Here is a 27,849-nt window from a genome sequence, read left to right as displayed (position 1 = left end):
TGCAGCCCCCACATGCACACCATGACCTCAGCTTCCGTGTGGCCCGCTGAACCCATGCAAACTGATCTGGCTCATCAGCAACTCACACCCAAAGAAAAGGAACGGTGCCATCAGTGCCACCTGTGCTACTGCTGCAGGGAACTGACCGTGCCATCTCGGCCTGCCCAGTAGGAATGACGAAGAGCTCGGGGGAACAAGCTGATCCAGGCACACAATGGGGAGAGCCGGCTGGGCCTTAAGAGAAAAGAACTCCTCCGTATTCTAGTGCTCACTGAGACAGATCCTGAGCCCCATCTAGGGGCTTCGCATTTGCAGGTGCCTATCCAGCTGGACATCCCAGGGGACCCTGACAGATTCCCCTCCAACAGGCCTCATTGATTTGGATGCAGCGGACAATTTCATGGATGCAGCTACAGCTTGGGCCCTACAGATTCCCCTGCTACACAAGGCCATGCCCGACACAGTCAAAATCATTGATGGTTCCCCGCTGTTTTCAGGTCCAGTTGTGGGAGACATTGTCTTCCTAGAGGCTATTTTTTGGGGACACAGAAAAATAAAACAATTTGGCATGATCCATTCCCTGCATTTTCCCCTGATCCTGGCATCTCCTAGCTGAACCTTCATGACCCCTCATTTACTGTGTGGGTGGAAGGTCCCATCAGAAATCTGCTGACAGCATGGCCAGAGACCAGCGAATGTCGCACTCAGACCCAAGAAGGCCCAAGTAGGTCAGTCACCAGCACTGAAACACCCACTGGGGGAACTACGGAACTTCCCCCCAAGTACCATGATTACCCTGATGTCTTTGAGAAGAATGCAGAAAGCCTCCCTCCACATTGGGACTACAACTGCCCCATAGAACTTCAGCGGAGGTGAAGATTCTGTTTGGGTGGATACATGCAATGTTAGAGCCTGAACTGGCAGCATTGTGAGAATATCTCCAAGGGAACCTGGCCCTGGGTTCATCTGCAAGTTGATTTCACCAGCCCATTCCCCAGTCCTTTGCATAAAAAAGGATGGCAACCTCCACTTCTGTGTCGATTCCTGGGCCCTAACTCAGACGACAATCCAGAACCATTACCCACTACCCTGATCCCCAAGTTGTTGGAACATGTGGGCACTGTCTGCATATTCACAAAACTGGATCTCCAGGGACGACCAGATGGCGCGACCAGATCTGCACGCAGTATTCAAGATGTGGGCGTATCATGGATTTATAAAGAGGCAATACAATATTTTCTGTCTTATTATCTATCCCTTTCCTAATGATTCCCAACATTCTGTTATCTTGGCTGCCGCTGCACATTAATTGGATGATTTCAGAGAACTATTCACAATGACTCCAAGATCTTTCTTGAGTGGTAACAGCTAATGTAGACCTGCTAACAATTTTATATGTATAGTTGGGATTATGTTTTCCAATGTGCATTACTTTGCATTTATCAACATTGAATTCCATCTGCCATTTTGTTGCCCAGTCACCCAGTTTTGTGAGATCTCTTTGTAACTCTCCGCAGTCTGCTTTGGACTTAACTATCTTGAGTAGTTTTGTATCATCTGCAAATTTTGCTGCCTCACTGTTTATCCCTTTTTCCAGATCATTTATGAATATGTTGAACAGCACTGGTCTCAGTACTGACCCCAGGGGGGGACACCACGATTTACCTCTCTCCATTCTGAAAACTGACCATTTATTCCTACCCTTTGTTTCCTATCTTTTAACTAGTTACTGATCCAGGACAAGACCTTCCCTCTTATCCCATGACCGCTTACTTTGCTTAAAGCTTTTGGTGAGGGACCTTGTCCAAGGCTTTCTGAAAATCTAAGTACACTATATCCACTGGATCACCCTTGTCCACATGCTTGTTTACACTCTCCAAGAATTCTAGTAGATTGGTGATAAATCTGAGGGACTGTCCCAGATTTAAGTGTCATAAGAGGAAGTTTTGGAACAAACTTAAAGAGTAATAACTCATCAGGACCAGATGGTATCCACCCAAGAGTTCTGAAGGAACTTGAATGTGAAATTGCAGAACTACTAACTGTGGTATGTAACCTGTCATTGAAATCAGCTTCTGTATCGGATGACTGGAGGACAGTTTACAAGCTGGGGCGTAGCACTGATCCTGTGGACCCATGACAGTTGGCCATCCCAGACAAAGTCCTTCAAAGGACCTTCTGAATTCTTTCTGAAAGCAGGGGCGGGAGATCCAAAACAAAACACTTATGTCACAACATGGAGGCAATTAACTTATTAATAACACCTGCCCTCAGACGGAGCGTCGAGGCAAACACCACTTCCACTTCTGCAACCTCTCCAGAACTCCCTCACAAATCCAGCCCAAAATACCATCTGGTCCCAGTATAATTCTCAACGCCTTCAAGGCAGTTCAGCTCCACAATGGCCCCTCCCCTGCACAACGTCACCGAGGCCTCTTGCAGGCGAGCGTCTCTCTTCCCCCAACTAATGCAAGCTTAGGAAGCCTGTTTAAAAGAGTACTGACCTTCAGTCAAACCCTGGCCAGTGCAGTCACGAGACTAAACACAGACACATCAGCAGCATGTGTGCAGACTGACACCCGAGTACAAGCCAGAACAGGGAAAGAGAGGCCAGAAAGACGAGTTGTCTGCATACATAACAGAGGAGGAGCTTACAGTAATGCAGCCTGGGAACATTCCCCTGCAGACTGGAAAGGGGACGCTCAAAATCCTCTTCACCTTAAGACTGCATATATCATTATACAGCAACTGACTAACGCAGGGGACAAACCTGGGTCCAAAACCAAAAGCTCACTCCCAGCTTCTGGCAGTCAGAGGCTAGGACCACCCAGTGCATGGGGCTGCGTCCCTGCCCATCCTGGCTAACAGCCATTGATGGACCTGTCCTCCAGGAACGTGTCTAGTTCTTTTCTGAGCCCCATTAGAGTCTTGTCATCATGCTGACCAGTCTACACCGAGCTCTGTGTTCCTTTGGAGGATGCTGGGCACAGGCGGGCCTGGCCCACCCGGTGGAGGCATTGCGGGCCCCAGGCATCCCTCCGGGGCAGTGCCAGGAGCAGTGTCACAAGGTCCTTGCTCCCAGGTACAGAGCAGGCAGAGCTTGCAGTGGCTTTGCCAAGCAAGCGGCTGTGAGCTGTGGGTAGATGGTGCCCTCTAGAGGCCCGAAGTGAGTACTGCTCTGTGGAGGGGGGCACGTTCTGGGGATGACTCACCTGGGGACAAGGGCCAGGAAGCCCAGCCAGCAGCACAAGGACAGAGTGGGCTGCATCTTCTCCATTCCTGCCCTTGAATCTCCTCCATGCCTGGGACCTCAGATGGGGAGAACCCCGACTGTCTTGGGGATGGCCAGCTGGTTCCCTTCACCTCGGGACTGAGGAGCCAGCCGTTGGGCCAGACAGCCCCTGGCCACAGGAAGGTCGTGTGACTCAGCAGAGGTCAAATGGAGTCAGTGGCAGAGACAAGCCCAGAACCCAGCTCCCCTGAGGCCCAGGCAAGGGTCCCCCCGCCCCCGTGAGGTGCTCTTTGTGTGATGGGCAGCACCCCCAGCCTTCAGCGAGGATCAGCCCTACGGTGCTGGGTGCTGCACAAACCCAGGACTAGTCCCTACCCACAAGAGCCTGCCTGCTCCCCATCCTGCAGCAGCAAGGCAGCACACGCTTCCCGGGCTGCCAGCCCAGGCCCAAGCGGCTGCACGGGGGAGCTGAGCAAGGCACAGCTTTCTAGGTGTGCGGGTGATGAGCGTGGGAGAGTCTTTCAATCAGGGTTGGAGCCACTCTAGCTCAACCCTGAGCAGCTGGGCTCGAGGCAGGGCTCGCTGGGAGGAGTCTCTGCCCCTCCTGTGCCAGACACGGGATGTCTATGTTTCTCTTCTGGCTGGAAAATCGGTGACGCTGGGGGACAGAGCAGTGCCAGGAGCAGGCCAGCGTGTCCAAACACCCACCACCTGCGAGGCAGAGGCTGAGTTGCCGGAGAGGCTGACCAAGCTGCCAGCCACCCACCAGAGGCCCAGGCTGCTGGTCTGGTGGCGCACTGAGGGACCCATCGCAGACGGCCACTGGGCCTTTTCCACCCCACGTATACGTTGTCTGGGGCCACAATACGCTCAACCAGAAGACCTCCCCAGGGCCTCAGGTGGGGACTCTGCCAGGAGGGGGCGCGCTCTCTGCTGCCGGGTATCCCCACTCCCTCTCCCAGCCCCACATGTGATGGGCAGAGCGACAAGCAGCTTCCCAGCAGGGTTTATTAAAGGCCATGAGCAGAAACTTAGACTTTTGCCTCCTTCCCAAGGAAACGTGGTTCCTTGGGTGCAACAAGGGCAGGGTGAGGCCTTACTCCCCTCGCGGTCTTCATCATCACCATCTCCACGGCCTCCTCCTCCGCCTGGCCAGCAACCCGGAGGGTGTGTTCGAAAGCAGCTTGCAGGAGCCATGCCAGGAGGCTGGTGACCCTGGTGATACAGTAGGTCGGGCCCCAGACTATCAGGACTACCAGCCTCTCCAGGCACCAGTAGCAGGTCAGCAGCCGGAGCAGAACAGCAAGGAACCGCCTCTCCAGTGCCCTCTGGCAGAGACAAAGGCAGGGCAAGGGGAGATGAGTGACCAGCACAGCCGTCCCACAGGCTCAGCACGGGGCTCAGAGACAGCCGGGGCAGGCTGCACAGGGAGGGGGCTTTGGCTGTAGCAGCCTGAGAGCCCCAGGAGGCAGGTCCCCAGGGAGGGGGAGTTCACAAACGCAGCCCCAGCAGCCTGCCACATGCAGGGGCTAGCCAGGGACAGGGGCTGCCCCAGAGACAGGCCTGCTCCAGGAAGGGAAATGGCAGATACACCGGGGGCCAGGCTAACAAGGGGTGGCCCCATGTCTTCCACTGCCGGGAGGTGGCAGAGACTCCGGAGCGGGATTCCCTGGGAATGGGATGCCTTGTGGCCCTGCAGCCCTCTGCCCCAGTCTCACCCAGCTGTGCTGCAGCTGCCTCTGGGCACAGCGCTGGGCTCTCTGGGAAGCCTTCCACGCCAGCAGCAGCAGCAGCATGCAGCCCAGCAGCAGGTTCTGGGCCCAGTAGAAGAACATGTCGGCGCAGAGCTCGAGGGAGAGCCGGGCGCAGCTGACCAAGTCCTCCTGCACCTTCCAGAGGCAGAAGTACCAGCCCAGCAGGCTCACACGCAGAGACAGCAGCGAAAGGCAGACGGGGCTCAGCAAACCTCTCACAACAGTCTCATGCCTCCTGGACCAAGAGGCCACGGGCCCCTGCTCAGAGGCCTGGCCCGGGGCGTCCCGTAGCTCAGAGCAGGCAAAACGCGTCTCAGCCTCCGCGGGTAGCCTGGCAACCAGGCAACAGGGAGGGACGAGCTTCAGCAGCAGCCACTTGTAGAAACAAACGTGACTCCCATAGGGCTGTGGGGAGAAGCGAGAATGAGGAGCATCACACCAGCAGAGCACCCGACGCCTGGGGCTGAGGGAGAGACAACCCTGCCCCCAGGGGCACCCACTGCCCAGGGACAGAGGGTGAGACGGCCCCGCCCCCAGGGGCACCCACTGCCCAGGGACAGAGGGTGAGACGGCCCCGCCCCCAGGGGCACCCATTGCTCTGGGGCCGGTGCAGTAGGTCTGTGGGTGGGTGGGTGCACTGGGGAATTGGCCCAGAGACCCAGAGGGAGGTTTTCCTGGGGGCTGATTGGCTGTTCTCCCGCGGGCTCCCTGTTCCGCCACCAGGGTGACGGTTCTGACCAGCTGCGTCCAGACGCCAGGGAAGCCAGCCATGGCCCTGCGTGTGCCCATAGTGAGGCCTCCTGCGCTCCAGCTCCGTCCAGCACTGGCCTAAGCTCATACACACTGTGACATCAGGCCCGCCTTGCAAGGCGCAAACCAGGCCCCCAGGAGTTACCGTGGCCACCAGACAGCCCCATCTGGTTGCTGTGGTGATGTCAGAACCCCAGACTTGTTGCCATAGGGATAATGCAGAGCCAGACAATAGTTACCATATGGATGTGAGGCAGCTGCAGCTCTGAAGGGTGGATGTCAGGAGAACTGAGAGGCCTCCTAGCTGCCTGCTAAGCAGTGATAACTTGTTTCTCATCAGTTTCCCATCGGTTCCTGCGATCCAGCTCCATCTCACCTGCTCTTTGAACCCCCCACCACACAGCTCTAGGGTCCCCAGCAACACTCCCCGTACTGTTTTAGCTGCAAAAGGCTCCAAAATCCAGGGGCAAAACTCCCACTGTCTTCAATGGAGCCAGGATCTCACCCCGGGTGCTCAGGAATCTTAAAGGGTACATCTGCAGAGACCGCGGCAGCGAGCCTCCCAGGCCGGGCCAGCAGACCTGGGCTAGCAGGGCTCAGGCTAGCACTCTAAAAACAGCTGTGCATACAGTGCTTTGAAGTTGCAGCTGCAGCTAGAGCTCCGGCTGGAAGTCCGCCCCCTCCTTAATCTTCAGAGCCTGAGCTACGTCTTCAAAGCGTTGTCGGCACAGCTGTTTTCAGCCTGAGCCCTGCTAGCCTGAGTCCATCAACCCAGGCTGGGAAACCCACTGCCCCAAGCTGTGGAGACAAACCCACAGTCAGCCTTGCACTGCGGCTGAACTCCATAAAGCAGATATGCCATGGTTACCTACGGCGCTTGTTGCACCTCTGAGCCTTCTCCGGTGCCTCTGGGTGCGTCTCCTGGATGGCAGCGTCCTGCCCTTACCTCTCCTGAGCTCCGGTTCAGCAACTCTCCCACTCCCAGACCGGGCCCTGTGTATCATCTGTGCTTGCCCTGCAGCCCTGAGTGTGGACAGCTGCAGTTCTTCCCCTTGGGAGTCTGTGACGGGTGGATGTAGTAGAAAGTGAGAGCCTGAGACATGAGGCCTAGGATAACAGGCCAGGTCTGAGGCCTGAGCTAAAGTAATAGTCAAGCCCTGCTGTTATAAAGCAAAGTTAGCGGAAGTCAGGCTGTGAACCTGCGCGCAGAGTCTCAGAAACTGGCAAGAATAGAGCTGATATTGCAAAAACACACATTCCTAAAGAAGTGCTCGGCACAACACTCGGCAAACACATGCCAGGAAGATAGTACCAGATCATCCCAATACCCCAAAGATAACAAGGGCTTACTGGCACCTCAGGATGACAATGTGATGGATAGAGATGTTTTGATCGAACCATCTGGTACAATGTAAAGGGTGGTATCTTACCACGTTAGAGGGAGCAAGTACACACGCCAGAGGAGCAATACGCAACTTGTTTGTTTCAATATATAAAAGAGGGTCTCAAAAGGAGTGTTTTTGTCTGGCCATGTGAAGAACAGAAAGTCCTGCCGTTTACTGAGCTGGTCCATACATGCACAGACCATGTATGTCACGGGCATACATGTATTCAGTGTACTTGTAGCACGTATAGCGTGCTCTTTACCATGCTTCATCAGCAATAAATCTGGCCTGGTACCTTTGTTACTGAAATGGATCTCTGGTCTTACTGGGTAATCCAATCGTGGTTTGCTGTATCCGTTATCTGCAGAGCTGATGCATACCCAGTGGAAGAACACACACGCAGCCAACAACTGACAACAGTGGAGAGACAAAATGGCCTTCTTCAACTACAGTACTGATCCTGGCATTCTTTTAGCTCTTCACTGTTTGCTGAGAGATGGCTATCTTGAGCCATCCTTGTCCTTCCTGCCTGGTTCCCAGACAGCCCCCTATGGAGTTCACCCAATTTAGTCGTACTGTAAACACACCAATAACCAGGCCAACGTACAGTATTACCATAAGGTGGATGCACAACTGGTTGAAAGACCATACTCAAAAAGTATTTTTATCCAGATCATTACTCACACCCTCTTGGGACACAATGTGACCCACGTACTTTACTGATGTTCTGCAGAAAGGCATTTATTAATTGAAAGTTTCAGTCGATAGGCCTCCAACAGGTTAAGCACTTAAAGAAGTCCTTCTTCATGTTCCTCCTTCAAATACAATTACATCATCCAAATAAATTAAGACTTGCAGTAAGTTCATGTCTCCCACAGCTTTCCCCATAAGACATTGAAATGTGGCAGGTGCTCCTGAAATTCCTTGGGGCATGCGTTCAAACTGATAGAAACCTAATGGACAGATGAAGACTGTCTTTTCCTTATCTTTCGCTCCCAGAGGAATCTGGTAGTATCCACTCTGGAGATCCAATACTGAGAATCACTGGCTCTCCAGCAAATTGTCCAATGCATCTTGGATTCAAGGCATGGCATACTGGTCAACTACAATGCATCTGTTTAAGGTACAGTAGTCTATACACATCCAGATTTTTCCACTCTTTACAGACCACCACAATGGGAGAGGCATACGGCCTGTGGGACTCTGTAATGATGCCATTCGCAATCAGTCCCTGGAGATGATGTCGCATGTCTTCCATCACTGAGAGAGCAATTTTTCTAGATCTCCCCCAGAAGGGTCGGGAGTCTCATAGTCTGAAGTTGCTCCACTCCTTTTGCACATCCCACATTCCACTCAGGTACTGAGAATACCACGGATCTTTCACCAAGTTTTTTCCTCAAGCATCCTTCCACTCTGCCATTGCTTCAGAACATCATCACAGCTCGTTTCATTACCAATGACTTTAATCACCTTTTCCTGGATTTCAGCAAGTAGGGTTATGACTTTACTGGGGACCAGCACTTCTGCAGGGAGCCTTCCTTCAGCCAGCTGCTCTACCATTGCTAACATTCCTTTACTGCCTTTTAGGCAGATACTCATGACAGGCACTACTAAGGGGGTCACGCCTGCATACCTCAGTGCTCCTACTGGCAGCTCAGACATCTCCTTCTTAGTGTTCTCAATTTTCCTATAGGCTTCAGCACAAAGCATATGGATCATCAGGGTGTTTGGCCATTGGTCCCCAGCTCATTTTCTGCAGTAATTAGTGAGTACTTTGAAGAGGCTGGAGTTGGTCCCTATCAGCACAGACACATCAGAGAGTCTTTTAGGATCGGGGCACATTAAGGAAGCAGTGTCCACCTCTTCTCTTACCCCAGCAACCTCCTCTGGAAATTCCAGGTGCACTATGACATACCCTTGATAGGGGGATTCCTCCATGCTGAGACCACCCAGGCCAAGCCCTGGCAGGGGCTGTATAAGCAGGTGTTTAAGCATCTGGTGGTAAAAAGACTGAAATATGATAGTGTGACAAAGTAGAGATATTCTTGGGGTTTTCTCTGAGTGCTGTATGTGTGCCTCAGTTTTCCCATATGTTACTCATGTATTTCAGTGACGGGACCCGGGTGTGTGATCATTGCAAAGGGCACTAGAGGGCGGATGGGCCTTCCCCAGGCACATGTACACAGACTTACTTTGTAGATCGGCCATCTGCTGTATCAGGACTTGCGCTTGTTGGGCCAGTTCCTCTGCACCGTTCACCATCAGGGCCTTGAGCGGTCATGTGCGTGCCGTGCCAGTGAGCTTAGAGGGCTGGACTTCCCAGGCTGCCTTTTTTCCTCCTCTCGGACCTCTTTGATTAGCTGAGAATAATGGTAGATTTCCCTGTTGTTCTCATAACCGAAAGTGGAATAGAATCAGGTTCTGAGGTTGAACTCCCCACAATTTGGGCCAGGGGGCTGCAGCCTCATCTGATGTGTGGACAAAGGCTCTCGGGCAAACATTGGAAAAGGTTGTGCAGCCCCACACTGACTTAAGCCCATACCATGAACTAAGGTTATTTTCTGGGGGTCCCATCCCAATACCTGGGGAAGAGGGGTTTAAACCGTGGTTGAAACACAGCACTAAAATGCTGCAGGAGTGGGCAGTACCAAACGCTGAGAAGTGAAGACGTCTAGTAGAGAGCCTCATGGGTCTGGCACTAGATGTGATCCGTATTCTACAGCTTGGTGATCCTGAGGTCAGTGCAAAGGACTGCCTAGAGGCGCTCCGTCACACCTTTTGGAGAAACAGAGGCTCAGAGGATATGACAAAAGGTTGAGAAACCCTGGCCTATGAGGAAAGATTAAAACACTGAGCATGTTTAATCTTGAAAAAAGTAGAAACATACTAACGGGGGAACCTGAAAAGTCTTCAAACATATTAAGAGCTGGTATAAAGAGGACGGTGATCAATTGTCTCCATGTCCACTGAAGATAGAACAAGAAGTAACAGGCTTAATTTGCAACAAAGGAGATGTAGGTTCGCTATTAGGAAAAGCTTTCTAATCCCAAGGGTGGCAAGCGCTGGAGCAGGTTTCCAAGGGAGCTTGTGGACTTCCCCTCACTGGAGGTTTTTAAGACCAGGTTGGACAAACACCTGTCAGGGCTGACCTAGGTTCACTTAGTCCTGCCTCAGTCCAGGGGCTGGACTTGGTGCCCCCTCAAGGTCGCTTCCAGCCCGACATTTCTAAGCATCTGTGATCCATAAACTATTGTACCACAGCGCCAAACGCACCAGGGCTTACAAACTGCAGAGCTGCCTGTCACCAGAGGACAATCTGGAGCCCCCGAGAGCAGAGCTGGCTGAGTCCACAGACATCCTCCGTCAGTCCTGTGCCACGCTGAGCCCACAGCTACTTTCTGACAGCTACAAACACAAGACGTGAGGACAGCAGAACTTGGCCTGAGTCTCTGCGGTGCCAAGCGCACGTGACCAGGGTCGGCTCCCCTCGCTCTGCAGTGTTTGGGGCACTGCCAGTCGGACCGGGTGCAGCCACTGAACGGTTCCCCTGCCACTGCACGGGCCTTGGGCACCAGCCGCTCCTCGGCCTCTGCGTTCGCTGCACGGCGCGGCGCGGCCCGGTCTGCGTGGGGTGGGCTACGCTGGAACGATTTCGCGCGGGCCAGGTGTGCAGCTGCTGGCGCCGGGAGGTACACGAGGTCGGGCTCGTGAAGGGCCCCTCGGGCCTGACACCCCCCGACTGTAGCTGCGGCAGGCCCGGCCTAGCCAGTGTGGGGGCGGGCGGGGGGAGGGGTGCTCGTTCACTCCCGCCCCGCCAGCGATGCCGGGCCAGGACACTAGCACGTGACCCGTGCCCCCCGAGCTCGGGGCTCCCCCGGGAACAGGCGCTACCAGCCCGGCCAGCCCGGACGAGGCGAACCAGGGCTCGGCCCGCTCGCAATGGGAGCTGGTGGCGCTCCCGGCCCAGCCCGGCCCGGCCCGACCCTCCCTAGCGTGGGGGGCGGGGCTCTGCCGCCGCGCGCCTCGTCTCGGCAGCCGCTTCGTCCGCACGCGCACGCCGGTCGCGCACGCGCACGCACACCTACGCGCGCAGGCCCGGAAACGCGCACGTCACGCAGGCAGCCCGGGAACAGGGAGTCAGAGGCAGGCCCGCCCCGCCCCACTCCGGGGCCCGGCTACTGGACACAGCAGCACCTGCCCGCCGGCTGGGACCGCCCCCCGCTGGAGATGAGCCAATGGGGAGGGAGGGGCGGGGTTATGCCCGGAGGTGAGCCAATGGAGAGAGGGCTCGGGCTGGAAGCTAACCAATCGGGACGGGGGGTGGGTGGAGCTCGGGCTGGCGCTTCAGATGGGGGCGGGACTGAGCGAAGGGCCGCCGCGTACGTGGAGCGGGGCAAGGCGCTGTCGGGTCTGAGCCCGGGCACGGAGCTGCGGCTCGGGGCGGGGGAGTGGGCGGAGTTAGGGCGGGGCGGGGGGTGCACAGGGGGTTAGGTTGCAGGGTGCGGGGGTGCAGGGGGAGGGCGGGGTGCAGTGGGGTTAGGTTGCAGGGTGTGGGTGTGCAGGGGGGTTAGGTTGCAGGGATGCAGAGGGGGAAGGGAGGGGTGCAGGGGGGTTAGGTTGCAGGGTGTGGGTGTGCAGGGGGGTTAGGTTGCAGGGTGCGGGGATGCAGGGGGAGGGCGGGGTGCAGGGGGGTTAGGTTGCAGGGTGTGGGGGTGCAGAGGGGGAAGGGAGGGGTGCAGGGGGGTTAGGTTGCAGGGTGCGGGGTGCAGGGGGAGGGTGGGGTGCAGGGGGGTTAGGTTGCAGGGTGTGGGGGTGCAGGGGGGAGGGCGGGGTGCAGGGGGGTTAGGTTGCAGGGTGCGGGGGTGCAGTGGGGTTAGGTTGCAGGGTGCGGGGGTGCAGGGGGGTTAGGGTTGCAGGGTGCGGGGATGCAGAGGGGGAAGGGAGGGGTGCAGGGGGTTAGGTTGCAGGGTGTGGGTGTGCAGGGGGGTTAGGTTGCAGGGTGCGGGGATGCAGGGGGGTTAGGTTGCAGGGTGTGGGGGTGCAGAGGGGGAAGGGAGGGGTGCAGGGGGGTTAGGGTTGCGGGGTGCAGGGGGAGGGTGGGGTGCAGGGGGGTTAGGTTGCAGGGTGTGGGGGTGCAGGGGGGAGGGCGGGGTGCAGGGGGGTTAGGTTGCAGGGTGTGGGGGTGCAGGGGGGTTAGGGTTGCAGGGTGTGGGGGTGCAGGGGGGTTAGGTTGCAGGGTGCGGGGGTGCAGGGGGAGGGCGGGGTGCAGGGGGGTTAGGTTGCAGGGTGTGGGGGTGCAGGGGGGTTAGGTTGCAGGGTGCGGGGTGCAGGGGGAGGGTGGGGTGCAGGGGGGTTAGGGTTGCATGGTGTGGGGGTGCAGAGGGGGAAGGGAGGGGTGCAGGGGGGTTAGGTTGCAGGGTGTGGGGGTGCAGGGGGGTTAGGTTGCAGGGTGCGGGGTGCAGGGGGAGGGTGGGGTGCAGGGGGGTTAGGTTGCAGGGTGCGGGGGTGCAGGGGGAGGGCAGGCCCGTGCTGCTGGCGCAGGCTGGTGTTCGTGCCGGTAAGTGGGCGTCTCCCCCTGCCCAGGCATGGCAGGTCCCTGGCGGAGCCTGGCCGAGGTGCGGGAGCGGGTCTCCTCCGTGCACCACAGCAGCTCCCTGAGCCAGCAGATCTGCTTCTATGATGACTGGGCCCAGGAGTACGAGCAGGTGCTGGACCCCCCCCCCCCCCCCCGCGCAGCCCTGCCCTGCCCCCCCATCTTCCTGCTCGCCTTGTCCCCTTCCGTCCTCCCCCGCCCGCTGCCCGGCACCCCGCCCTGAGCGGGTGTTACTCGCACTCAGGCGGCAGGCGGCCGTCACGTCGCTCAGCACCGTGGATAGGCCTGGCCGAATGTTTTTTATTTACTTTGCGATGTTGACGATTAATATCGATATTTTAACTACTTTACTTTCTACAGTTGGGGGAAGTGAAGGGGGCAGGGTTGTGCCCCCAGGTGCACGGTAAGGGGGAGGCTGCAGTCCTGGCCTGGCAGAGCAGATGCCCCAACCAGATCTGCGAGGAGGAGGAGGAGCCACAGGCTATGGGGAGGCTGCCCCACTGCTGAATGGCTCCTGGGAACGAAGCCGTTCAGCGGTGGGGTGGCCTTCTCTGTCTGTCCCTGGCCCCACAGCTGCGCATGGAGCCCTCTGCAGTTGGCTCCACAGTCCCAGCCCCGCAAACTCACTCCCATGGCAGCGGGGTTCCAGAGGGCTCCCTATGCTGCCACATGGCCAGTGGGACCCAAGGTGCAAGGGGGCTGCACTCCTGCCCCTACGGATGGACATTTTTGTTCACCGATTTCCTGACACACTCAGCGAGGGCCGACACTGGTGTGGTGGTGATGAGGGTGGTACACGAACGCAACAGAAAGAGAACCCCGCTATCTTTCTGTCCTCTGTCCTGTCCCCCATCGCACCCCTGCTCCATTGTGCCTATGCCCATCCATGTCCGGAGGCCCCTCCTTCCCCCTGACTCCCATGGTTCGGCCAGTTTGTCTCCTGTCCCCACAACCCCTCTGTGCCCCATGGCGTCTCCCTAGGCGGTGCACGGTGCATAGTTACAAGGCGTGCCTGTTCTGGCAGGATGTGGCTGTCCTGGAGTACCGCGCACCGCAGCTGGCTGCTGCCTGTCTGGCCTCTGCATCCCCAGCTCCGCCACACGAGGCCCTGGTCCTTGACGTGGCCTGTGGCACTGGACTCGTGTCTCAGGAGGTAACTACGATTTTCACAGCATTAACAACGCAGGACTTGCTAGAGCGGGTCTGCTCCCACGTGGACAGTGTCAGGTGCTCCAGGGGAAGGTCCATGACTTCCTGCTGGAGGGAAGTTTCCTCCTAGCCCCACTAGCTAGGGGGTGAATCGTGTCCCAGAGCAGGGAGCTTAGCGCCTGGCCCCACAGCACCCTTCCTGTCTGCAGGATCTCCCTACGCCCGCAGGTCCTGTTCAGTCCTGCTGAGCTCCCTGCCAGGAGCTGGCGGTGGGGCTTGAGCACTACCCGTCCTGCTCCCCCAGGTGTCATTCCCACCCTGCCTGCCCCTTCGGTGGTATCGCAGGTGAGGCCCCGAGCAGGCATAGACCCAGCCCCTTCCTGCGTCTCCCCCGGCCCATAGCACTGCGTACCCTGTCTCCAGCACCACGGGAATTGGCAACCCGCCTCAGAAGGCGTGGGTGGGTCCTGGGGCCTGGCAGTGCAGGAGGAATCGAGGTGCAGCCCCACTTGGGGAGAGCGGAGGCTGGCTGCAGGTGGAAGCGCAGGCCCAGTGCAGGCTGTGCCTCATGCAGCCGCCTCTGCTCCCCTCGGGGCCTGTTTGTCCCTGCCTGGGAGATGGGCTCCACTGCTCAGGGCGCCTCAGTCTCTGCCCCGCTCAGCTGCAGCCAAGAGACGTGGCAGCCTGTGGGGCGCGGTTAGTCACCCCAGGGTCTGAGTGTGAGGCAGGGCGTCCCCCCGGGAGCAGGGGCTGTCACCTGCACCATGTTCTCAGCTGCAGCGGTGGGGGTTCTGCCGCATGCACGGAGTGGATGGCAGCAAGGGCATGCTGGAGAGGGCGCACCGCAAGGGGCTCTACCAGGAGCTGAAGCAATGCATTCTGGGCCAGGAGCCTTTGCCAGCACCCACAGGTATGGAGCCAGACTTTGCTCCTGGGGGGACTCGGGGAGATGGTGCCAGCTACCTGCAGGGTAGAGATGGGGAGGGTTCCCACATCCAGGGGGTGGGGCAGTTAGCCCCGTATTGGGGGTGGGGGACTAGTGATGATCCAGCAAGCCCTCCCAGGGGCAGGGCAAGGGCTGGCTTTCCCCTGGGGACTGTGGAAGGACTCGGTCCCAGGCCAGAAAGGAGCCCGGGGGCTGCTCTGTGCAGGGTGGAAGGGGAGCTGGAGGCGGAGGGTGCGTGTGGTTGGGATAGAGGCTGCATGGGAGCTCGGTGACCCTCTGCCCATCTCCCCCCAGACCATTACGATGCAGTGATTATCGTGGGGGCGCTCAGCGTGGGGCAGGTGCCCAGCAGTGTGGTCCCGGAGCTGCTCCGGGTCACTAAGCCAGGTGAGGTGGGTCAGTCTGTCTGTCTCCTGGCATCCCCTTCTCTCCCCCAGCACACTGCTCTACTACATCACCGCATTCAGAGAGTCCCCAACTTCTTGCTGAGCACCCCTTTGGCCGCTGACGATGTCAGGAGAGCATCCCCCAGGGAGGGGTGATAAACGCACCCGAGTGCCGAGGGCTCCTTTCAGTACAGAGATGCCAGTGCTGCCGGGGAAGGGCAGCTGCGGAGTGCAAACACCAGGGTGAAAGCCCTTGGCTCTGGGGAGGGTTCGGGGTGAATTGAGTGCACTTCACCGTGGGGGGCCCATAGAGGAGACGGTAAAAGCCAAGCCCCGGCTCAGGTGCTAAGGTCAGTGTGAGGAGGCTGGAGACCCTCCATTCCCAGTGCACCCCAGACTGGAAAACAGCGTCCCGGGCCCGGCGTTGCTGCTCCGGAGCTGTCTGCTGGGCTGGTCACGTGCGCTGCTGTGTGAGACGTACCCGGCGACAGTCATTTATCCCGGGAGCCCAGTCTCCTGGTCACGCCTTCATCTCTGAATCAAACACGCCTGATCTCCCCCCCCCCGGCCGGCTGAAGGGCTGTTGCGTGGCGGGCGCCTTGGGCCCAGCCAGCGAGGCCGGCTTTGCCCCGGGGGGAGAGGGAAGCTGGTGGTTGGGCTGAGTGAGGCCTGGCACGGCAGCAGAGGCCGTCCACGGTTACCCTCCCACGGAGCTGGGCTTGGGGTTGACACTAGGTGGCGCCATTGTTCTGACGGGCAGCTGAGTGCGCGCAGCAAGGTGTGGGGCTGCTGCTGTGGGGCAGGCTCCCTGCCTCGGGGTGTGGCTCTCACCTGCCCCCTCAGCCTCCAGGACTAGTGCCCTGCCCGTGCAGGCTCAGCCCCGGGGCAGCTCCCGGGCCGGGCACTGAGAGCGTGTGCTAGTGAGAGCAGCCCAGGAGACAGTCCCATGGGGACGTCCCGTGACTCCTCTCCCCCGTTTGCCCCCCTTGTTTCTGTCTCCTCCTGCCCCGGTCCTGCCCTTTGCTCTGTCCTGGCCCCATGCCTGCACTGCGCCCGGACCCCGCTCGCTCCGTGCCGCTGACTGTCAGCCCCCTGCCCCTTTGCTTGCCCCCGAGCCTGGCCAGGGGGTGCGCCCCACTCTGGCTGCGGGCAGAGCTGATCGGCAGGGCCGCGCCCTGTGCCGCTGGCGTGGGGGCAGGAGCGCGTGACTCAGTGAATTTGGGAGCGAGCCCTCAGCCGCCTGGTGAGTTGCTAAGTGCGTGGCCCTGTCCCCTAGGAGAGACCCTGCACGCAGAGCGAAGTACCTAGCCCGTGTCGAACCCTGTGATTTCATCCTGGCTCCCTCCCATGCTGGCCTGACCCCTTCCCCTCCCCTCCTCTGGGAGCTGAGCTCGGCTGCTCCACTCACAGCCCGCATCTTCCTGCCGCTGGCTCTGGGCCATGCACATCCGTAGCCCTGGGGCTGCCCAAATTCGCTTCCAGCTGCCTCAGGCCTCTGGGCTGTGGGGCAGGGTGTGGAATAGCTGGGGCATGGGACATCCCAACCACACACACACACCGCCCCTCCAGAACACCCCCTCAGATGGGCCCTTGCGGGGCGGGGTGCGGAGAGCTGGCTCTGCCTAGCAGGGAGGATCTCCTGCTCTGCTCCCCGAGGGCCCTACAGCTTCTCTGGGGTGCGCTCGCACGTAGGGGCTGTGGGGCGGCTGGGCCTGGGCCCGCCCTGTGCTCTTGCTGGGGTGCTGGTTCCCTGCCTCTGTCCCTCCCAGACTCCGTCACCCTGGGCCCCTTCTCCCCACAGGAGGCCTGGTGTGCGTGACCACCAGGAGCAACCTCACGAACCAGCCCTACGCGGCCGAGCTGCGGGGAGTGCTGGACGGCCTGGCGCAGCGCGGCTTGTGGGAGAAGGTCACAGTCCAGGAAGTGGAGGAGTGGGAGAGGGCGACTTCGGCGCAGGAGACGGCTCAGGGCTCGGCCTACATCCCCGGCGTGATCTACGTGTATCGGAAGTGTGGGGCCCCTGGCTCCTGAGAGGCAGGCGCAGGCCGTGCCCATGCAGCCAGGTGGCCCTCACGGGGGTGGGTGTCGCTGCTGGCGCTGCGGGGTCGGTGGCGGTGTCACCGCCGGCACTTGTGGGGCTGGCGCTGTGCGGTCACTGAGGTTATCTGTCCGGCTGGCAACATGCACAGAGCCGTCATGAGGACGATGTGGTCCTCAACAAGCCACTGGGCTGCCCCGGCGACCGCTGAGTGTCTTTCCCACGTCCCTCCGCCTGTCTGCACCACCTCTGTCCCCTCCTCCCCACCTGCATGTGCTGGACTCTCCTGCCGCTGCCCACGGCCTCATCTGCCTTCCAGCCCTCAGCTCACTGGACACACCAGCTACAGCTGCTGCCTAGCGCTCTGCTCCTCCGGGCCTCGCCTGCGTCACGTCCTGTCCAGTCCAGCGCCGCCCGCCCCACTCCGCCAAAGCAGCTCGCGCAGTCTCTAACGACTTCGCCTGGCCCCAGCTCACAGCCCAGGCTCCAGCCTCCTCCTCTCAGCTGCCATGAGCTTTCCTACCCCAGTCCTCTCCTGGCTGCGCCGCCTTCTCCCCTTGCTTCCTGCAGGGTCCCTCAGGCTCCAGCCATGGCCCCTCCTCTGCTCCCCAGCATGAGGGTGTACAGGGAGATTGGGATAGACCAGGAAAGGGTCAGGGGCCACCTGCCAGTGTAGCATTGATTGTCATATTTGTTGCTAGCAGCAGGTCTTTCTGCAGGCCTGTGCAGCCTTGGCATGACTAAGCCGGGAGGGGAGGGGAGCTTCTTGTTCAACCTTTGCCTGCCCCTGCCCCCCCATGCTCTGGTGGACGTGCTGGGATCTGTGCTTCAGGGAAAGACCGATCAGCTGGTTTATGCATGCCTCTGGGAGATTTGTCCGGACCTTGAGATATGCAGATTTTGGAGGAACCCGTCTAGTTAATTAACTACTCTGGCGGCCTTAGGTCTAGTTTGAAACTTCTTTTCCGCTTTCCTGATGTGGTGTTGTCTGCTAACCAGAATGAATGCAGGGAGAGGCTTGGGCTCTGGGATCTCTTCTGGGACAGCTTCCGGATCCTCCAACGACAGCTGGAAGGTGAAGCCAATCGAAAGCTGTCGCTGTTCCCAATCAAAAGCTGCCCCCGACTTCAGTAATTATGATGGGCTGGGGTGTTCTACTGAGCCACTGTAGACGTGTGTAAGTGCTTGAGCCTCAGTAAAGTTCAGCTGTGTAGTGAGAGCGCTGTGTGTGGTGCTGTCTCTTCCAGTCCATCTATCGGCTGGACGCCCCCGTGTCATCCTTTGGCTCATTTCCTGGCACCGCCTCGCACGCAGTGAAAGTTCCCAGGAGCTTTGGGCTGGCAGAGCCGCAGATAACAAGGGGAACTCCTCCCACGCCACAGGTCAGCTCCACTCAGATCTCCCTTGCTGCTCCGGCTGTCTCCAAAGGAGATGTCCCGCCACTTCACTGCCCTGTCCAGAGCTTTCCTCCCACCCTCTGAGGCACGGTGCCCAACGCTCCCAGCCACTCAGGCCTGTAACCGGGGCGCTGTCTTCAGCTCAGCCTCTCCTGTGCATCCAGGCCCCGTGCACGGGTGAAGCTCCTTCCCTGGGCCGTGCCGAGCCAAGCTGACGCCTCCACTCCTCCCGTCCTGAGCGGGCGTACCCTGGGCCCTGCCACCAGCACCAATGCAGTGCTGCAGGTACGGCTCCAACTTAGCAAGACAGGTGAGGGGAGAGTCTTAGCGCAACACTAAAGCCACTTGGCTCACTGCCTCCGGGGCCAGTTCCCCGCCCTGTGCCAAGCCAAGCTGACGCCCCCACTCCTGCCGTCCTGGCCAGGCCTGCAGTGGAGGCAGCTCCTGATTTCTGGCCCGGGCCGTCTTAGACAGAAAGCTGCTGGGGCAGAGACGCGCCCTGGTCTGCGTCTACAGAGCCCAGCGCAGCGGTGGCCTGTCCCAGCTGGCCATCAGGCTGCCACCCTAGCTGAAGCAACAGCCGGGCTCCTGTACCGCCCTGAGCAGGACGCTGGGGCTCCGGGTCCCCTCCCCAGCCCTTACGGGGCAGGGTCCATCCCGCTTGGTGAGCCTGGCACTGCCTGGGTTTCCTGGCCTGCAGTGGAATCCACCCCCGGCTTCCCATGGGGCAAAGCCGAGTGCCCGCTCGCCCCGGCTGGTCATGTGCTCCGAGCCAGTGGGGTTTGCTCGGCCGGGGGGGGCTGTGTGTGCTGGGGAGGGATGAAGAGCCCACGCTAGGCCCCGAGCTCCGCTGTGCCAGCAGGGTTTGGGCGCTGCCATGGGCTGATCGGTTCTGTCTGCACGTGCCATGCTCGGCTGGTGCCTGCCTGTCCCCATTGTCCATGCCAGGCCAGTTACGGGCGCAGGCTAGCAAACCGGGGGCACTGGCTGTGCTGGGGCTGGGGGGTGGAGTAGCTGCTGTCCTGGGGCCTGCCTGTGCGTGTGCTGTGCGGAAGAGGGGGAGGCTAGGGCAGGGATGTGGGCAGAGGATGGCACCCGGCCAGCGCAGCTTTAACAAATGGGAGTGCCAGGAAGAAGGCTGGCAGGCAGCCGGGCTGGACTGGCTTTAGGGAGCCCAGCGCGGCCCCGTCTCAGAGACACGGGCAGCGCTCTCCTCCTGCACTGGGGTGGGCGGAAGGGGGCAAATGGCCCCAGGGCTGGGGCAGGTCCAGGGCCCAGACCAGGAAGGTGCCCAGGCACAGGCAGCCAGCACACGGGGGACCAGGAGAAGCTGGGGGCTGGGAGAAGAGCGCATGGACTCGAGGACGCAAGATTTCTGGAGAACTCAGAGCAGCCCACTGAGCGTCTGATGCTCCTACTTGCCCCCCACCCCCCCTTTGCCCCGGGTCAGGGAGGCGTTTGGCTGGGGGCAGGCTGGCTGGCGCTCCAGGAGACGCAATACGCCCGCGACGCCTGTTCTCCTCACCGGGCTGGCGCTCACCCCCAGGAGGCCCTTTGCCGAGCCCTGCAGAGCCAGCAGGGGCGGGGTGGGCGGGCAGGTGAAGAAGCAGAGGCGGGGGGGGGGTGCACAGCCACTGGTGTCCGCACCCTTTCCGAGGCTGACACACAGCAGTAGCAGGACGGGGGGGGGGGCATGGGGAGCAGGCCAGCGCCCCGCTGACGGGGGCACCCTAGGCCTGGCTAAGCCCCAGTGGCTTTCAGACGCTTGAGCATGGGGGACTTGGCAGTGCCGGGGGGTGGCGGGGGCAGTGCTGGGGGAGGGTTGCTGCGGGGGGGGTGTGTGGCTGGGGCAATGACTGTTGGGGGGTTGTTGTGGCTGTAGGAGGGGGTCGTAGCTGTTGGGGGGGGGTGGCTGGGGCTGTGGCTGGGCGGGATTGTGGCTGTCCGTGGGGGATGGGGATCGTGGCTGTGGGAGTCAGTCACTGGCGTGACGCTGCTGGACCAGGGACCGTTTTTAAAGGGGTGTCTTGGTGCCCCCCCCACATCCAAGCCACGTGCAGGCGGCTGGCACCAGCCTCTGCTGCTCCGTGCTGCTGCAAGCCGGGCTGGCCCCTTAGCCCCCAGCACGTTTCAGTCTTCCCGGGGCCGGCCGGGGCAGGCAGCGCTGCGCTGGGTGCCCCGGGGAGTGCTGCGCTGGCACGCGGCGTGGTGACGGCTGTAGCGGCCAGAGGCTGCATTGTGCGGGCCCAGCTGCTCTGCTCGGCCCAGGCGACCGGCTCAGCGCTTGGTTTCTGGCCAGGCTGTTGGGGGGGCTTGTCGGGGACCCTGCCCCTGCCAGGGCTCTCCTGGCAGGGGGGCTGCTGTCCCAGCACCAGGGTCCCACCCCTCCAGGCCTGCCCCCCCCATGCAGCCGCCCCACTTCCAGCTGAGGGGCCGATCCTCTCCCCGCAGAGCTCCTGCCACTGACAGCTCCCGGCCTGCCCCAGGCTGGGCTGGGCTCCTCTGCCCACGGGCGCAGGGCTGGGAGCCGGGGCCTCCCGCTGGCGCTGGGCAGAGCTGCCAGGGGATCTCACCTGTGGCGCTGCCTGCACAGGGTGTTAGCGCTGCCCGGCTCAAGGGGCCGAGGCTGGGGTGACCCGCCAGCCCCGGGGCGACGTTGGCTCCTTGCCTGGCTGCTGCTGCAGGAGCCTGGGGTGCTGCACTGGGCGGTGGCCGGTGGGGGGGGGGAGGAGAGGAGCGGCACCGACCCCCAGTGCAGGGTCTGGCCAGCGCCTCACACTCCCACGCCAGGCGGGTCAAGTCACCATCCCCCTTTCTGTGGGGCTGCAGCTGGCCCTGTGCTGGGGGCTGGGCCGGAGTGAGTAGTGGGCCGGGCGGGGGGGGATGCGGGAGCCCCCCAACCCCAGCAAGCAGAGCCCACTGTCAGGTCTGCACTCCTGCCTCCTGGGCCTGCTCCACGGCTCCTTACGCCAATAACCAAGGGCCTGGAGCGGCCGCCCTGGGGTCTGTGGGCCAAGCGTTGCGCGCTGGTGGGGTGCAGAGCCCGCGTTACGTACAGGCCGGCCAGCCAGGCTGCTGGGGGGGGGGGGGGGGGCTGGCCCTGCACTCAGGAGACGTTGCCAGCCCCAAGAAGCCCTCCTGGAGAAGCACGTCCCCTCTCAGGAGGGCTCCAGCTTGCCCTGAAATCAGTCCGGACAAGCCTTCGTGCCACCAAAGCCTTTATTAAACCCGGCCGGGCTCAGCTGGCCTGACGAGCCCGACTGGAACCGGGTCACGAGCAGCGTCTCCCTGCGCTGCTGGAACTGCTCCGGCCTCGTGCGCGGGGCCCAGACGCCGAGACACAATCACAGGGACGCCAGCCACCCAGAGCCCAAAGTGCCGGCAGCCAGTTCTCCTCCCGGCTCTGGCGTGGCACAGCTAGCCCACCCCGCTGCTCTCCTCAGCCGCTGGTGCGCGCGTCTGCGGGGGGGGGGGCCGCACGCTGACACAGTAGGGCCACGGTTCACAGAGGTGGCTTCGATTTGCAGAGCCCCCGGGAGCCCCTGTCTCCGGAGGTGCCAGCTGGAGCCAAGAGCTGGTATGGGTGCATCAGGCCCACAGGGTCTCCTGTTGGACACCCCAAATTAGGCCCCACTTCTGACGTGTTGGGCTAATCAGTAATATCTGGCTCACCCGTGGTACGCCCACATGGCCATGGGCAGCCCAGGTTGAGCCCTGTGGGGGAAGCGTAGTTCATGGACAAGGGGTATGAAGCAAAACGCCCCCATCACCCCGTCCTGGTCCCCCATTCCCCACCCGTTGGGGGACGGGGGGGGCAGAGAGTGAATACAGCTGCCAGCCCCTGTCATCTCAGGCTGGGGGATGAGGGGCAGGGTGCAGCCGTGGAGGTGTCGCAGGCAGGGCAGGGTGGGGAGGGCACAGGGCCCGGACACAGATGGGAAGGCGGCACATGCAGGGACAAGATGTGGATGGTTTCCACCATCGCTGCTTCCTGCCGTCTCGGGCTGGCTTGGTGACGAGGAGCCGGCCTCTTAGTCACGCCGTCGTCCCTTTGCGGCCGGGTGTGGCAATGTGACAGGCGTGGGCACGCGTCCTTCAGCACGTAGGAAACTCCAACTCAGCCAGCATGTCCTCTGCTCCCTGCACCGGCTTCCCACAGCCGCTCGGCTCGAGAGCCAAGGTCTCAGGCCTTAGCTTCAAGGGCCTGGCCATGGGATACCTGAAAGCAGCTGAAGCTCCGGAGGAGACCCGTGGTCAGCAGCTCCCGTGGGCCAACGGCACCCTGCACATCAGGGTAAAACTGGTCTGTGCAGGAGCCAGGACTGGGGGGCTGGTGGCAGGCTGGGCTGTGCTCCCCCCGGACGCGAGGACTGTAACAGGGCAGGCTGCCCCGCACGGCTCAGGGAAGCAACCAGGGAACGCCGTCAGGCAGGTGCGGGAAATCGCCCGGCCTGGCTGGGCAGCATTTAGCGACTGGGCTGATGGCGCCCCGCGCCGGGCGGCTGTGTGGGAGCTGGGCGTGTATCTGCTGGGGCTGCAGCACTCCTGCCCCCTGCTCTGGGCAGTGGTGCACCTCAGGTCTCCCGCGCCCAGGGGCCAAGACAGGTATTTGCGCCCACCCCCATTGGAGGCAGTGGCGGCAGCGCCCCCTTTTCCCGCTCTACCCTACTCCCCACACTGTGGGGCTGGCGGGGTGGGTGGCAGTGGTGTACTGAGGGGCCCATGTCCCTAGGAGCTACCCCCCCACTGACATCCCCGGTGGCAGCACCGACCCAGCCCTCCGGTGGGGAGCAGGAGTGACAGGGGCCTGGCAGATGCCCCCGGGGCCACCCAGCAGCTGGGAGGGCTACCTGGCCCCTGTGCAGCCGGGATCCCCACGGCTCCCTCCTTGCGTCCAGCGCGGGGCGGGAGGCAGAGGGGAGGGGCTGGGTCAGTGCGGCTGCTGGGGATGTCAGCAGGAGGGGGCGGCTCCTCTGGGGAGGGCCCAGTCGGCCTCCCCCTCTCAGGCTGGCCCCCGGGGCATGGCCCCATCCCGCACCCCCCCGCTCGGGACACCCACTGCAGTCCTAAGCTGTCAGCAGCTGGGCGGACCCACAAACACAGCTGCGAACAGCACAGTTGCTTTTTGTTATTGTTCCCCACTTCTTCATGTTGAAGAATAAACAGAGTCCTGCAGAAGGGGCCACACGCTGACCTGGCCCAGCGCCGCAGTCCAGCGCCCACACGGGCCATCGCACACCGCACTGCCTTCCTCTGCAAGTGCCCGCTGCACTGCGCTCACCCGCCTTTGCTGGCAAACACAGCTCCGTGTGTGTGTGTGTGTGTGTGTGTGAGAGAGAGAGAGAGAGAGAGAGAGAGAGAACAAACCAGCAAAGCACTCCGCTGCACACGCCCTTCTGAGGAGAGGACAACTGACAAGCGATAGATGTTAGTCACGTTGTTAATGCATAACTAGACAGCACTTAGATACTATGGCGTAGAAGCACCTACATGTAACAATAGCCAAGAAGGGGGCCCGTGGGGTGGGATGGGGGTGGGGAGGGGAACCGTGTGGGGAGGTGTGGGGTGGGCTGCAAGCAGGGGGGGGATACGTGTGGGGAGGTGGAAGGTGTGGGGTGGGCTGCAGGCCGGGGGGATACGTGTGGGGAAGTGGAAGGTGTGGGGTGGGCTGCAAGCAGGGGGGATACGTGTGGGTAGGTGGGAGGTGTGGGGTGGGCTGCAGACGGGGGGGATACGTGTGGGGAGGTGGCCCCCGTGGCGTGGGACGCGGGTGGGAAGAATACACGTGGGGCAGGATCTGGACTGGGAGGGGAACCCCTACAAATGTCACACACTCAGGGTGGAAGGCACCGTCTGTCCGGCTGGCTGTACAGGGGGCTCTGCGAGCGTGTGGGGTGGGCAGGGAAGGGGGGGGGGCTGCAGGGCCCCTCACACGTAGTTCTTAAGGGCATAGCTCCCCCCGCTGGAGGGCTTCACCGCTCTGTACTTCATGGGGTATGGCTCCTCTCGGCTGGGGGGGCAGGAGCAGCACAGAGTGGCCCCCCCAAACACCAGGAGGGCACTTGAGGCCCAGCCCACGTAGAGGGCCGCCCCCAGCTCCCTCTTTAAAGCCTCTGGCACCAGGGGGTTGTAGAAGTTGCTGATGATGGTGTGGGCCGACCAGGAGACGGGGATCAGCAGCCCGAGCCCAGCCAGGACGAAGCCGGCCCCGGCGGTGATGGAGATCTTGGCCTTTGCTCCCTGGTCATCGACGCAGCTGGTGCACTCCGCCCCACAGACGGCAACGAGCAGGGCCAGGAAGGACAGCACGATGGAGAGCACAACGAGGGCGCGGGCGGCCTGGAGGTCGGAGGAGAGGTCCAGCAGCGAGTCGTAGACCTTGCACTGCATCTGGCCCGTGCTCTCGTACACGCAGTTCATCCACAGCCCCTCCCAGAAGACCTGGGCCACGATGATGTTGGAGCCGATGAAGGCCGTCACCTTCCACATGGGCAGCGCGCAGGTCAGGATGGTGCCCAGCCAGCCCAGCACCGACAGGGCCAGGGCCCCCATCTGCACGGCCATCACTGCCATGGCTCCCGGGCAAGTCACGCTCTCACCTGTGGGCAGACAGTGGGAAGAGCGGATCAGAGATGCAGCCCTGCATCGCGCACTCCCCTAGGTGGGGCCTGGAAGCCAACCCCCCTGCTGCCCCCCGCCCGACGCCTGTAATCTGTAGATGAAACCGGGCTGCAATGGCAGGGGAGCTGGATCAATGTCCTGAATTAGCTGGTCAGGCTCAGAAGACGCTGCGCTGCCACGGTCTCCCTGGGTGACCTTGGGCAAGTCGCTCTGACCTCGCTGTGCCTCAGTTTCCCATCACTACGCTGCAGGAGAAAGTGATACTTGGGGTCTTGTGTTGGGCTTCTGCACCGCAGGCCAAGTTCTAGAACACAGAACTGGCTATCCAGAGGCAGGGCAGCAGTGGTACCGATGGTTTCCTTCACCCAACCCTTTCCATTATACACCCCTGCTTTCTGTGCATACGTGTGTGTGTGTGTCTGTACATATGCGTGTGTTCACACTTGTATGTGCATGTGTGTGTGTGCCTGCCCCTGATTTTCTGAATGTTTCAGCTACCCAGGCTGTACGCCCTGGCCTCAGTGAGTGGCCCACACTAGCTAGCCTGTGCTCCCACTTCTAATACTTCTTAGCCTAGGGGCCAGTGCATTGGGCTGGGAGCCAGGAGTTCAAGTCTCCTCTGTTGCTGACTGGTGTGAATAATTGTACACTGCGCGCCCTTGTTCCTGAGCAAAGCCTCCTGGGAACAGAACACAGATCCCTGGTAGGGCAGACTCAAGTCTCATCCACTTAGCCATATTATCTCTCAGAAGTAATGGGCTTGGTTATTACTCTCTCTGACCACTAGACAACACTCCCCTCCCAGACCAGAGCCGAGAGCAGAATCCACGAATCCTGGCTCACTGTGTTCCACTGGTGTCTAGGAAATAGCTGTGTAACCCACTGGCAAAATGATTGTTGCACATCCTCTAGTCAGTGGCCGGTCCACATCAGAGAGGATAACAAGCTAGTCCATTAGCTCAAACGGCAGAGGGCTGTGCTAGTTTGAGGGGTCAGGACAGTTCCACAAAATGGAATTTCTGTTTGTTTGTGGGTTTTTTGGTTGGTTGGTTTTTTCCATACAACAAACTGAAATAAAGGAACATTATTAAGGTTGCCCAGTCAAGCACTCAGAAGTTATGAAACGCCAGAATTAAGGTTACCTGTGCAACTGTAATTCAGCCCTCTTGTACATTATGATGCATTCTTTAATTACATGATCACATACTAATCTTTCCACATCTCTGGCTCGTTCAGTGCTCAGGATGGCCTGTGTTTGGGAATGAGGAGGTGTTCAATATCTTTGCATCCTCAGCATTTAAAGTGTGGCCCAGCGCCTCATTTACTGCACACTATGCAAAACCTGCCCGGAAGCAGAATTACTCATTTCCTAACGGACTTTTCTATGGTGCTTTTCACTACAGGACCTGAGTGCTTCACCACACCTGTGGGAGGTAGGGAGGTTATTATTCTCATTTCACACTTGGGGAACTGAAGCACAGAGAGATTAAAAACAAAAGTATTAATTAATTTGGGTGTCCAATTTGAGATGCCTGGCACCTGAGTATTATTTCACACTTGGTATGTATAGCACTTTCTGTCACAACGGGCAGTTATGACATCTTCCGAGCACAGCTCCCAGCAAATTCAGCTGCAGCCATGGGTGCTCAGCACTTCGGCAACTCAAACCCCAGTGTCTCCCATTGGGCACCCAGAAAACCAAGAACAAACCATGAATGACCGACCGTGAACATGCTGGTTTAAGTGACCTGCCAAGCATCTGACAGGAACGCTGTGACAGGGCTAGGTGACATTCAACTGCCTTAACTGGAGACCATCCTTTCCCTTCCTGCAGTCCCCTGCCCCATGCACTGCACACCTTCCAGCAAATGAAACAGGGGCCCTACAGACAAGAGACCCCTTCACTGCACCCCTCTGATTCAGCCCTAGAGCACTCCCCGTCCTGTGCAGTGAATGAGGCAGGGGTCCTGTGGAAAAACTAGTCTGTAATCATGTCATTAAAGACTGTATCATACGACTTACACACAAGGGGACAAATTCAGGTTGCACGGACAGCTCTAATTCTTGCAGTATTGTAGCTGCGTTGGTCCCAGGACAGGAGAGAGACCGGATGACTGAAGAAATATCTTTTATTGGACCAGCTGCTAAGTTAGACCAAATATTTGAAGTCTGATAAAGTTATAAGCCACTGAAAACATGGTTTTATATCGGAGGGCGTTAGGTGGCCTTGGCGCTAGGCATCAGGTGTACATAATCCCTGACTGTTCTGAGAGCAATTCCGGGTTCTGGCATACTCCCCCAGTGCCGTGTTTAGAGCTTCCTGCAGCGTTTGAACCAGTCCCAGCAAAGATCTTTTGGTAGCTGTGCCTGTCCAGCTGTAGCCCGTCCCTGTCCTGCTGTGGTCCCCTGCTTTTGATTCTGTGACCTTCACTCCCGCCCCTGCTTTTCATTAGTGGTTGTCCCCACCCCAAACTCAGTTGGGACCTGGATTCAGTGGCTCCCCCCATTAGGCTGGGGGGGGGGAACCTTCAGTTGCGCCCACCCACCCCCACGCCATGTCGTATGTCAGAGTGGAAGGTGTCATTACCCACAGAAACT

The 27,849-nt window shown here is 60.1% G+C and overlaps 3 protein-coding genes and 1 long non-coding RNA gene across 5 annotated transcripts in view; 1 reads left to right on the top strand and 3 right to left on the bottom strand.

Annotated features, from left to right (window-relative positions):
- Positions 1 to 3,469: 3,469 nt before the first annotated feature.
- On the bottom strand, positions 3,470 to 9,059 carry TMEM270 (transmembrane protein 270). The gene is made up of 3 exons (XM_067538148.1): positions 8,994 to 9,059; positions 4,951 to 5,391; positions 3,470 to 4,560 (listed from the first exon to the last, which is right to left on the bottom strand). The coding sequence occupies exons 1-3, from the start codon at positions 9,057 to 9,059 to the stop codon at positions 4,264 to 4,266; spliced, it is 804 nt and encodes a 267-aa protein (XP_067394249.1). The 3' UTR covers positions 3,470 to 4,263.
- Positions 9,060 to 9,517: 458 nt separating this feature from the next.
- On the bottom strand, positions 9,518 to 11,080 carry LOC137146409 (uncharacterized). Its single transcript, XR_010917923.1, has 2 exons — positions 10,427 to 11,080; positions 9,518 to 9,896 (listed from the first exon to the last, which is right to left on the bottom strand). It is a non-coding gene; the product is annotated as an uncharacterized lncRNA (long non-coding RNA).
- Positions 11,081 to 11,506: 426 nt separating this feature from the next.
- On the top strand, positions 11,507 to 17,715 carry METTL27 (methyltransferase like 27). The gene is made up of 6 exons (XM_067537665.1): positions 11,507 to 11,529; positions 12,705 to 12,826; positions 13,739 to 13,867; positions 14,638 to 14,773; positions 15,104 to 15,196; positions 16,997 to 17,715. Exons 2-6 carry the CDS (start codon positions 12,707 to 12,709, stop codon positions 17,224 to 17,226), a joined length of 708 nt encoding a protein of 235 aa, XP_067393766.1. The 5' UTR covers positions 11,507 to 11,529; positions 12,705 to 12,706; the 3' UTR covers positions 17,227 to 17,715.
- A 6,368-nt stretch (positions 17,716 to 24,083) lies between these two features.
- LOC137146407 (claudin-4-like) overlaps positions 24,084 to 27,849 on the bottom strand; it is a 52,650-nt gene continuing 48,884 nt past the window's right edge. Inside the window, exon 2 of one of the 2 annotated variants that reach the window (XM_067537664.1) lies at positions 24,084 to 25,229. In XM_067537664.1, the coding sequence (XP_067393765.1) occupies positions 24,559 to 25,203 (645 nt within the window). In that variant the 5' untranslated portion in view covers positions 25,204 to 25,229 and the 3' untranslated portion in view covers positions 24,084 to 24,558. The remainder of the gene's footprint in view (positions 25,230 to 27,849) is intronic. The other variant, XM_067537663.1, reaches the window with a different exon arrangement.

Source organism: Emydura macquarii, unplaced genomic scaffold, assembly GCF_026122565.2.
Source record: "Emydura macquarii macquarii isolate MOO-44397 ecotype Brisbane River unplaced genomic scaffold, CSIRO-AGI_Emac_v2 contig_450, whole genome shotgun sequence".
Lineage (NCBI taxonomy): Eukaryota > Metazoa > Chordata > Testudines > Chelidae > Emydura > Emydura macquarii.
This window is presented reverse-complemented; position numbering and strand designations above follow the sequence as displayed.